At 39.9% G+C, this 12,383-nt stretch overlaps 1 protein-coding gene across 7 annotated transcripts in view; it reads right to left on the bottom strand.

Annotated features, from left to right (window-relative positions):
- RAD18 (RAD18 E3 ubiquitin protein ligase) overlaps positions 1-12,383 on the bottom strand; it is a 54,576-nt gene that overhangs the window by 22,725 nt on the left and 19,468 nt on the right. For 5 of the 7 annotated variants that reach the window (XR_005103751.1, XR_005103752.1, XM_037384181.1 and 2 more), the window contains exons 8-10: positions 9,381-9,457; positions 8,624-8,684; positions 1,829-1,960 (exon numbers count right to left, since the gene is read on the bottom strand). Coding sequence is in view for 5 of the 7 variants with exons in the window: in XM_037384181.1 (XP_037240078.1) it covers positions 1,829-1,960; positions 8,624-8,684; positions 9,381-9,457 (270 nt within the window). In the remaining 2 variants the exon portion in view is untranslated. Of the gene's footprint in view, positions 1-1,828; positions 1,961-7,814; positions 8,225-8,623; positions 8,685-9,380; positions 9,458-12,383 lie in introns of those variants that run through there. The other 2 variants (XM_037384183.1, XM_037384182.1) reach the window with 2 other exon arrangements.

Raw genomic sequence — 12,383 nt, forward strand, 5'->3', positions numbered from 1 at the left:
ATGCAACCAAAAAAAAAAATGTTTTAAGTCTTTACAATTCCACTACTTCCATATGAATCTGAATAAAGTGGGTAAGGAATGCATGCAAAGCCTTTGCTCTTCTCAGCAGTTATGCTTTCAAATGGCAAATCATCAGACCACTGATGGCTTTCTTCCTTTCACATACTACAATTTCCAGTTTAACAAAAAGGCGATTGCTGTTACTAAAGAACAGTGATGAAACAGACTTTAGGCATCTGTTCCTTCACCCATAAATCATCTTTTTGTTTTGTTTTTTAAGTGGTTTACAGTCAACCAGGTGCAGATGTTTGGCATAAAACTAGAAACTGAAATTTCAAAGGTTATTGAAAGCTCAGTGCACAAAAAGCATAATGAAAATTTTGCAGGTTTGTCAGACCAGGTGGTATCATGTACTTAAGTCAACACAATACAGGATGATCCACCTGATACAAGTTATTTTCTACCAGAGCACTCTTTTGGAAAAACTATATGGCTTTACTTCAGCTTCTCAAAGGCTGCAGTTTAGCACACAAAGAAAAAGCTTAAACAGAAGATAGAAACCCAGTAATTTATAGTAGCTGATCTCTCCACAGAGCACAGCTAGAAATTAATATCTTAAAGTCTGTGATCCTGTTATCTAATATCACATTGCTTTTGTTTCTGCTATAGAACATCACCATAAATTAGGTCAAACAAGGTAAAGTTTATCCTTGAGATTCCTTGATTTTTACCCTTCACATGGAAAGGACTATGTATTGCACCAAGGTCTGCATGAAACTGTAACAACAAAATTCATACTATTATATTGGTACTTTATTTTTGAGAGCTCTGCTAGAGGAGACAGCACAGAGGACAGACAAAGATCAGTTCAGCTCAACTCAAAAAGCAAGGATTTCTGAGAGCTGATGCAAACAAAAATGCCAGATTTTCCCAAGAACAGACACAAGAGTGCATCCATCCAATTCTCCAAAATGGAATTTTCTCCAAAATTCTGTATTTTGAATAGATTATAACTCCACAAGTTATATTAGGTTGAGGAATGCTCTTTTAAATCACACATTCAAATATATATGTACACCCCCGAAACAACCAGTAACACAAAACAAATGAGACTGAACAAGCTTATAGGGAACAAGTTAAAAGCACACATGGGTATTTCTTTGATCATATGGTACTCAGGTTAACAAACATATGCTAATTTTGTTCCTAACTCATAAAGGACCGACTAACTGAAGTTGTGCATTCCAACTTTTCATTGTGTTGAAGTATATAAACACAAAATGAAGAGACTTAATAAAACAGAGGCAGCATACTGTATAAACAGTCTAAAAGAAGCCAAAGTATTTTATTGCTTCAACCTCAGAACAAGTAAATTTTTGTTCTAATCCACACAAATATCTTTGCAGTTCCAAATTACTGATGCCCTATCATATTAATGAAAGGGAAAAGCTGAAACCCAGCAATACCCATGATCACTTTCATTTCAAAGACGCAGAGCATCACATGCCCGCTCTCAGCAGCTTCAGTAGATGTGGATCAGAACCTAAGATCCCATTTCAACCAGCTGATTAAAAGATGCACCTAAATGAAACACATCTATACATAATCCCACTAAAAATCAAACAAATATTTTTTAATGGGTTGTGCTTACATGCCACGCTAAAATCAATGGTTGTCAATCTTTTTAGGTTCCGTTTGATTTTTGTGCTTTTTTCCCCCTTAAGGACTACAGCAGAAGAACAGTGGGAGGAAAGAACATTCCTTTGAGAAACTTCCCACTTATTAGCATGGCTCAAATAGGGGGACTACATTAAACAATGTTACTAACCTGTGGCTGCTGGCGATTCTTTGTCAGCGACTTCTTTGTTTTGAGCACTTCCTGTTTTCCTCTTACCACTTTTCTTCCACCGACTATTTACTTGATCCACCAAAAATTTAAATTCTTTTCTGTGCTTTTTTCCTGAAATGTAAGTGTATTACTGATCACTGCCACAGGACTTTTCAGGTATGCCGTTAAAAGTGAAAAGGATGTGAACAGAAATAAACACAAAACACTGAATTAAAAACAATTTTGTTACAGCAAATGAAAATGAACTCATCACTACAATATGTTCCATATTCTATAAATGATCCAAATCTGTGCCTATGTTCTTACAGTTACTCAGTAGTCAGGACACTTGCACAGATGAAAACTTAATTTTTACATGGAACTGTGGTTTCTTCTTTATATTATCCATCTATTTTTTCCCCTAAACTCGTTAAGTATTGCAGTTCCCACGGTGACAACATTTAACACTTCTGTCATGGCACCAAGTCTGTCAGAGCTCAAGGAGTGTCTGGATGATGCCCTTAGTCACACCGTTGAGTTCCAGGCAGTCCTGCAAGGAGCACTTTGCTAGAGAGAGAAAGAGTAAAACCTCATGACTATTGTGCAAATTGCTTTAAAGTTGCTTGGGGTTTTTACCCTGTTCCTGCAGTAAGGCAATGTTGAAAGCTTTCGTGTCATGCATATGATACTATTTTGATTCAGATCCTCTAAATCACAGTTAATATTGCTAACACTCTTTGCACTTTCAATCACTTAGTATGTTTTAAGCAATCCTCTGGTATTCAGTCAGAGCAATGTTGGTTTTTAATCTAGATGCTTCAATTTCTTCACTTGGAGGCTGGGAAAATACCCTGCAACCTCAGACAGACGGCATGAAGGGAACACTTTGTTTTCCCTACAGAACGCACCAACTTCTAGTGCAACGGTGTATTTGACTGTAGCTACCCGCCGCTAATACAGCATAAAAGTCTCAGTCCACACACATGGCTTTATACTGGTATGTTACAGGGAAGGCAGCAAACATGAATTTCCTTTATTTGGAAAACCTTTCAACAAGAAGTCACAAGAGAAACAGATTTGTCCTTTTGAGACAAAGAATTTCATCTAAAACCTTTAGCCTAATTTTTAGCCTACGGAAAAAGCACTCAAAGTGTTCTCCGTGTCAGAGGTAGTAAGGCCCCATGTGCACCCGAAACGTCCTTGGGGCAAAGCAACTGTCTGTAACAGCATGAGAGGGTGAAGCAGACACAGCCCTTCCTCTGGGCTCTGTCCTGCCTCACCCAACGGTGTCGGGACAGCCAGCTCGTGCACACACCAGGGGTCCAACACTCAATAAAATCCCAGTGTCCCTGTCTATCCCCCCCGAGTATTTTCCAATCTGTCCTTGCAGGGAGCAGGACTCGGCACAGCAGCAAGGGACCACCATACTCGCTCCTCTACCAGCAGCAGAGGGCTGGCAGCACACGTGTGCCATCTGCAAGGGAAGTTTCATAGAATCACAGAACAGTTTGGGTTGGAAGGGACCTTAAAGACCATCTAGTTCCAACCCCCCTGCCATGGGCAGGGACACTTTCCACAAGCCTAGTTTGCTCCAAGCCCCGTCCAGCCTCCTGATGGCACCGCTTGGTCTCAGCATCCTGCTCAGCATGGCCAGCACCTCAAGGAGCTGACACCCCTCACTGAGCACTGGATGGAGCATGGCACATACAAGTAATTGCTGCATCTAACCTAGATCTGTGTCCTGCTGTGGTGACAGGAGTAGGGAAAAGCCAAGATAAAATCATTATCAAGTCCTTCCCCACAGAAGGAAACAGATTTAAAACTGACTCCCTCTCCCTGCACAGCTGAAAACACCACATAAGGTCAACAACTCCTTTAATAAAAAAAAAAAAGGTTCTTGTCCCAGATGCTTGTGTTTGAACCGCTGCATATTCATTACGCAATTCCTTTGGTGCTTCAGTTTTTCCAGTATTACTATTTTTTGTTGTTTTGTTTTATGGTGTAACTACAAAGCTTTTATAGTAAAAAAGAAATGTCCTGGCAAAACAAGGCACTATTCAGATACACTGTAAATCACCACTGTGCTGAAACAACATACCACGCACTTTTCCTAAAAACTACAGGCATTTCAATAATAAAACAATTGCAGATATAATTACAAATATTTAAGACATAAACCAGTAAGACACTGAATAACACTGCAAATTAAAAGATTTATAAGCAGAAAAGGCAACAGAATCCTTTTTTTTTTTTTTTTTTTAACAAATGTATTTCTTTTCCTGTAGGTTTTTTGACCATGAAATGAACAGAATGATGGTGTCACTGAGTTCCTGAGGAGCAGAAGGAAGCTACTGCAGGGGACAACAGCATATTTAATCGTACCTTCCAGGCACGGACTCTGGCATTCCTGTAAGCAGAGCCTCCAGCTAGCATATAAACCATTCTCAGGTTCATCAAGCCAAAATATTAACTGATATTTTAAAAACACTTCACACACATAAGATAAAGTGTAATTTGCAATTCGCCAAGAGCCTGGGAAATTGTAAAGAAGGTAAAAAAAAAATGTCTTATCACAGCTCTTTTATCTTGCTTTTCAACAAGATTGTTAGACAGCTCCAGTGTCTTCTATGCTGCATATGGAAATACAGAACAAAAAGTATATGGTTGGGTTTGGGTTTTTTTTATTCAGAACTTATGCCAGAGTTAATTCATTCATTAATTCAGCTGTGAATTAGGGACCTAGGGCACAAATGTTGTAAATTAAGAGAAAAACCCCATTCATTGCATAATAAAGCTTTTTAAAGTCCATCCATGCTACAGTGAAAAAATAGCATTTGATGAAAGTTCTTTTTATCTCTGTCCTCTAATTTTTATGTACAGATCTTTTTTCATGCTTATGATTTCTTGCCTGTTGCTTTTATGAGAAATGATTTGCTGACACTAGTTAACATTCACCTCTTTGGTCATCACTCCTTACTAATTTTAAAACTATATGTTCCAATTAAAATATTTTTCTGTCTTTTTCCCCCCTTTTTCTTTTTTTAAGACTTTTAAATGTTTAATTAAGCCACCTGAGCCTAATTTATACCCTTGGAAATCTTGATAACTTCAAAGCCATATCCTTTTAACAATATGACCTCAATAAAATACCTGATTTCGGAAAATAAAGATGACACTTAGCATCTTCTTGTTCTAAAATGTACAACAGGTCAAGAAAATAAAAGGAAGGATGGGCAGTTCGAGTCCCCAGTGGGCACTGCCAGCAGCGCACACCAGCCTGGTGCAGAACTGGGCAACGGGCTCCTGTCTCCACACCCCACCCCAGTCATGCAATACAACTGTTTGCAAGGCTGCAACACAAATGCAACCAGGAATCACATAATCACTTAGGCTGGAAAATACCTTTAAGGTCACCAAGTCCAACTGTAAACAATGCAGCTTTACAAGGAATTTCTGCATATCTGAAATTTACAAAAAGGAGTGAAGTGGTTTTCTTGTATAGAACCAGTTCTCTGGTGACAGCACCGCCCTACAAAGAGCCGCACGGGCACCGCACCAGGGCAGCACGTCTTCTCGGCAGCTCCTTTGTTCCTGGGTTGCTCCACACCAGCCCTTCCACCCCCAAACATTCCCCACCTGCAGTGAGAAGGATCAGGGCAAACCTGCTCGCAGCTGACTGAATTCCAGCATCTTCCTTGGACAGCTTTTGTTCAGACTCAGCTTCCACACTTAGCAGAACGTGAATACACAGAGCAGTAAACAGCTAGTTACAGGGGATGTGCTCTGCCTGGGGGGCCTCCTGCAGTCACTGAACTTCAAATTTGTTCTTTACAGCTACTAAAGCCTTCTGGGAAAAATATCCGATTTGGGATTAATACTTTATAAATTACTTTTTTTAAAAAAAAAGTTATTGCTATAGATTTCTACACGCCAAGAAAATAATTATTAACCACTTACTTGGAATTAGTGGTGAATGCTTAAGACTAAAACCCACAAACGCTGTATGTACACTTAAAAAAAATACATATTCTCAGGAACAGCAACAAAAAGCAAGGGAAAAATTTGCTAAAGACTTAGGCCCTTATTTAGCCTTCATAGAACCATAGAAACCCAACTAAAATCAACAATGCTAAATCCAGCTGCATTATGGAATAATTTATACGCCTGAAGCGATGCAAGGAAACACAGGAAATATGACCATATTGCAGATTTAAATACACCCTTAAATATAATCAGAACAAGTTGTCCCTTCATTGTTTTGCTCCTCTGTGGCTGAAAGCAGAGAAGTTTAATGTTCAGTGAAAATTGTTTTAACATTACATGGCCAACTACCATGTTTGAGGATGGAAGCAGAGTGCAGGTGAAGCAAAATGAATGGGAAACAGGAACGAAATTATGAATAACAAAACACCACTAAGAAGGTAAGTACAAAGTAACGCTATTTAAAACCTGATGTAAAAACACACAAAGGGTCAGAAAATCATCTGTAAGAATCAGTTTACATTAGCTATTTCTGCACTAAATTACTACAACAAGATACAAGTCAAGTCCTGCAACCTTTAACTCTCACAAGAACATTTGCTTCTAAACTAACAACAATAAAGACGGTTAGATGGTTCCATGGAGAGAAAAAACACTATTCTCAAGTTTAAGCACATGGTAAGAAGAAAGACAGCCTAAAATACTGTACTTTTTCAGGGTCAAGTTAAGCAGGAATTGGTTCTGTGTCCGGGGGGTGGGGGTGGGGAGGCAAATCCCCACAGAAAAAAAAAACCACCAAAATAAACCAAACAAAACTGTATGACTGAATCATAGCTCTCCCCATTATATTTTTCTAATTTTTTTGTCTCTTCTCTTCTTTTCCTTAAGTATTATTTATTCCAGTTATACTTCCCAAAACAAATGCTATTACTCTGACAGGGCAAAAGCAGGTTTAATAAATAACACAGGCATTGGTCTCTTGCACAGAGGGGACACAGTCTGAAAAATGAAACAGAAAGCAACAACAAAACCAGAAGGGGGTGGGGGGGGAAATCACCCAGTTTGCACTGAATCCCAGTTGCCTGCACAGGATGGGGAGGAAGAGGACAACCAAAGCAGTGGAACATTCCTTCCAAGAGATTGCTTCAAAATCACCGGGCTGGATGGGAGGGAAAAGCAGAAAAGGATGCAGGAAGCACAGAAGAGTGCACGAGTGCTTGTGGAGACGGGTATAAAGGAATGGAGCGAATGTGAGGAGCACTGTGAAACCCTGAATGATTTGAGAATCACAGTATACAAATAAAATATGGAAAAAGTATTTTTGGCTCAGCTGAAACATACTTTTTAGCAGTAAAGGCCACCTTGACAATCGTAGAAGTGTAAAAAACACACAGTTGAGGAAACACGCAGCCATAGAGTATTTCAGAAATGTCATATTAAATATAAACTACTGTGACCACATTGCTTGTCTGTTAATGCCACTCTGCACTGGACAGCAAACCTAGAAAAGTGAGGTATAAAAAAAAGAGTAAATTTATACAAACTGAACTGCTACAGGATGAGTTGGAAGACTCAGGAAGACCAAAAACCACCCAGAATACAGGCACATTTTAAATAAAGTCAGTGTCTGACTATTAGAGTGTAGGGGAGGAGGGAATATGCTGAGCAATGGGAAAACCCGGTATCTGTGCTACTGGGTACACTGGTGAGTGCAGGGCCAAGACAGTGAGCATTCACCCCATCTTCTAGCTCAGCACCCTCCTTGTCAGCACAGATGCCTCCCACCGCAGCAGCCCAGCTATGCCTGAGCCAGGCTGCTGCTCCTGGAGGGTTCGCAGCCAGCAGAACTGCTGGCACACCAGCACTCACACAGTGCCCAGAACCTCAAAAAAGGGAAAAAATAATATCAAACCTGAAACTGAGAAAATTCTGTATGTAAAAACACTCAGAAGCACATGCCATTGTTCACAGGGACACAACTGTAGGCAATAAGCTTTCCCCCCCCCCCCCCCAATCAGTGAGTGACTTGATACACACACATCCATATGCTGCAAGCCCAAGTTCTCACGAAGTATAGAACTGGCAAATTAATCAACCAATTCACATGAACCTCTGAGCAATTCAGATTATTCTCAGATAATGTGCCAAAAATCTGGGGCAAGGAAGGGTGAAATCTCACAAAGCAAGCACAATCGGCCTTCACCACAGTCACAACTGCTGTTCTGTTCTTCAAAACTGGAATCACAAGAATCACAGGGAGTCTCACACAGAGCAGGACACTGAAACAGAGCTCCCCCTTCACCTGACAGCCCGGGCAGCTTGACGGGGACATGGTCAGCATGTACACTCAGCACTGCCGGCATCTTAGGGAGTCCCTTCAGAGAAGTTCTGTTCCTTATTTCTGCTGGAGGGTTCCTAGTGAAACCATACAACTAGGCATCACACATCCAATGCAGGAGAGAGAAAATCTCTGCTGTTCTTTATGTCCAACAAACATAGGAGGACCATTAAGAAGGTAAGTAGAAAGTGCATAAATGGAGATGCACTAAATTGCACTAAAGGAGGCAATCACCTTCCATCTCACTCTTATCCAGCCCTGGCAGTGAATTTTGTCAAACATCAGTACTTAGTAGACACTGAGCTTCGAACAGAAACTTTCAGCCCAAACTGAGAACTTCCAGCTTTGATCCATTAAATGGGGAGCGGGGGAAGCGCACACACATGAAAAGCATCACTTTCATGTGTGTATTTTAGTACAAAGGAAAAGGAGGTGAATTCAAAAGCAAAATGAAGTGAAAATTGTGTATCACTTACGATAATCAGTGTGGATCTCATCTATTTCTTGCTCTGTCTGGTCCTTTGTGAAGGTCAAGCTCTACAGAATCACACAAGTCTTTATTTACAGAAACAAAAACACGATAAAGCTGCATACTTTAAAACTAGAGAATTAGAACTGGAAAAAGGATTGGCTCTTGTTCTTCCCCCCAGCTCTTACCATATCATCCGCAGATAGTAATACATATTTAAGGCATGTATACATGCTGTTTTGCTTTGCTGTCATGAAGTCAACGGGACTAAGCCAAGCCACCCCATATAAAACCCAGCATGTGTGGACCATAAAATATTTCCTAATACTGTGCAATAAACATGCTCCAAAAGTCACAGAAGTATCATATGTCATGGGAAAAGAACAGGCGCTATTGCTGATACGGAAGCAAGGAATTTGCTAGCTAAATCCTAGAGAATTCTAGGAAGCAAAATATTCCCCACACTGCCATGGAGGGTCAAAATCATCGAAAACGACCAAGGGGAATATTTCTCAAGAATGTTTATTGTAATAAAAAAAAAAAAGCTCCTACTGACATGGTTTGGGCATAGAAACATCAGCAGTACACAGACCACGACAAATGAGTGGTATGAGAAAATCATGTTGATTGTAAGATGGTATATGCGAATTCCAACATGCAACCTGGGAATTCCCATAATAAAGCGACAGGCAAACTTGTTCGGTGCCCAGTCTGTAACTTCTCCTAGCCATCCCCCACTCTGAGAACAAAGATGATTAGCTTACTTTTTCACCAGTTTTGTTAAATTCAAACTGAATCCGAATCTTCTCATTCTTTTCCAGCTGTTTAACAACCTCTGCAACTGTTTGAAAATACAATAAATTAATCAATAAAACAGAAGCTGTTAAATAAAAAGATGTAACAGCACTGAATGAAACTACCGTGAATTTGAACCATAAAGAGGCAAACTGGCATTCTCTCTCCAACAGTGAAAACTCAACAGGCAAATCCAAATGGCATGGTTTTACACCAGTGCTCACTCAGCAGGCATTTGTTCACACAGAGGAACCACTCCCACCTGCGGCAGCTGAGCAGCAGAAGCAGTGACCAAGACTGGGGGCCAGGAGGCAAGGTCTGGAGCCGTGGGCCTTGCAGCAAGCGCCGTGGTGCTGGCCGGCAGCTGGCTCTCAGCCGCCTCCTGGGCCACTGCTTGTATTTTCCCCTTAATTTAATACAAGGGAAATGAGGACTTTTCAAATCATATTTGACTCTTACCTTAGAATACTATAATGTTTCTGTGGTGCACAGGCATGGCTTTTATGAAAAGAGTTTTCATTTTATAATGTATCTTTCTACAGAAGATAAAAAAAGTGACATCTACCATGTATCTTACTTCTACCTCCAAGGATTACCTTCCAAAGCAATGCAAAACTGTCTGCAGATGTATGTCCAAAACCTGTAGTCCAAAAATTAATTACAACCTACTCTAACAATTAAGGCAGACACCTCAAAAGCATATGAACAGACATAAGTGTGTTTAAGTTTTAACTAAACCTACAGCTATGCAGGACCTGCATGATTTATTTTGACATTTACTTTTACAAATCTGTTTCTATACTTCATCATTTTCGGAGGTACTAGGTGGCTATGGCATTTATTAAAACAAAACACTTTCACTAGACAGTAAAGTAGCCAGAGAACAAAAGCTTATTAAGCTGTGAAGGAATAAAAACCTGTTCAAAACTGCTTTAAGCAAAATCCAGGAATGTGGCACCTGTGCTTCCTCAGAGGCTTAGCTGTTTGTATTATACAGCGACCTTAGGTTCGCTGCTACCACTGAAAATGCATGTCTGCACCTTAAGTTCAAGTTTAATAATACAGCCTTTCTAAACAGGTATTGAGCCAGAACTCAGTAAAAGTTTGGCATTATTTGGGGCACACTACTTAAAGTACATTGTCACACACTGTGAAACCCCTCGCATTTTTGGAAGTCTTAAGCACAAACTAAGCAGCGACACGTGGCACCTAAATCACTTAGGCACTCAACCTTCCTCGTCAAGTTCTTAAAATGGTATAAGGAGCAAAATGGAAAAACAAATAGCGTTGGTTACAAACTCACTTTTCTCATCTACTTGCTCACATAATCCAAGTCAAGAGCTGGCAAGTGAAATCAAGATTTCAAAAAGCAGGAGCCTAAAGTTTGGCTGCTAAACTTGCATTTATAATCCTCAGTGACTGACTGTATTTCAAAAAGCACCACAACTGGCAGCTGTGCCTGTTTAATAAAGGAGTTGAACACCAAAATCATGATTTATTTTTGAAATTCCACAGTAAAAGTTGTGGATATTTGGCACTTCCAACTATCTGATCATATATAAAACCAAATGTGTATGGAGTTAACTTAAGAGTTTTTAATATTTACTGGATAGTATAGTGGAGTATTTATTTCAAATTTGTTATATGGTAACCGATGAATTAAGTAGGTTTTACTGTGTTTAAATTTGGCAGCCTTCTCAAAGGCTACTTCTCACTGCTGGCCACAAATCATTCCTGTTACAGGTAAGCAACAAATAGCAAATGTAAAGTTTAGCTGTGCACCTGCAGTGGTATGCAATCTGACCCATGGAGGTGCTGAACCCAGCTGTGCACGAGCAGCTCCCTGCCCTGTCTGCTTTGCAGTGCTTGCTCATGCAGTTCCTGACAGTTCCACTGACAGCAAGACCACAAATTTATCTGGTCAAAATAGTTTCCGAGCCCTTCAATACACACCTAAACATTCAGAATGGTTTATGGCTTCTGGAAGAAATGGTGAACTTGTGCTTCAGGACTTAAGTCTCTGTAAATATGAGAATCAGAGATCAAACTGAGGGTGGGGAACAGTATTTCTCATCTCTCTACCTCTGAAGTAACTGAGACCAGCTCTTGCCAGCAGCAGGACTGACCTACGCTACAGAGGCAGCCAACAGCGGCCTACCTCCTGAAACCAGTGCAGAACAGGCAATACCAGCTATATGAGAATTTCCAGGACACTCAACAGCTGTGCAGCTCCCAGAAGAGTAATATCTGAACATGATCCTGTAAGGAATTCCTTTAAAAAGAGTTTGCCATAAGCTTCTAATCAAATAAAAAGTAATGTAGCTATAAATCTGATGTCTCTCTCTCACCCACACCATGGCAGTGTGTTTGTACCGTTACTTTTATCACTTGCAGGACTGAACTGAGAGATGACAAATGACACATCTTTCAAAAAGATTTATGTTCACATCTTGTATAAAATAGAGTATAACAAGATGAGCTGGGACAATTCTCCCTCTACTTCATACAAGGTAGTCAAAATTTTCAAAATGGCCACACTGCCTACAAAACCAGGCAGCACAAATACCCTGCTCAGATCTCATCCTCCCTGTTCCAGCCCTGGCATTTTTCAAGCATTAAGCCTGAACATATGGAAATAACAAACTGCTGTTTAAAGGAAGTTTATATTGCACCCACATCACGAGACTAAAACACATTCTCCTTATCCCATACAGATGTTTAATGTGTACGTAGTCTGAGTTTAATTATAGAAAGTTGCTGCCAAACAACTAAATTGATATAAACTCCATCTATCTATACCTATCATCTTAAAAAAAAATAAATATCTGATTTTGAAATGATATCAAATTAAAAAAATACAAAAGTCTCAGTGTATAGGAGGAAGAGAACAAATTAGAACAAGAGATAAATTAGTAATCCATTCACTTACTAAGAACCTTGGGTACACTTTCTTTTTTTGACTAAAAACCTTG

Source organism: Falco rusticolus, chromosome 4, assembly GCF_015220075.1.
Source record: "Falco rusticolus isolate bFalRus1 chromosome 4, bFalRus1.pri, whole genome shotgun sequence".
Taxonomy (NCBI): Eukaryota; Metazoa; Chordata; class Aves; order Falconiformes; family Falconidae; genus Falco; species Falco rusticolus.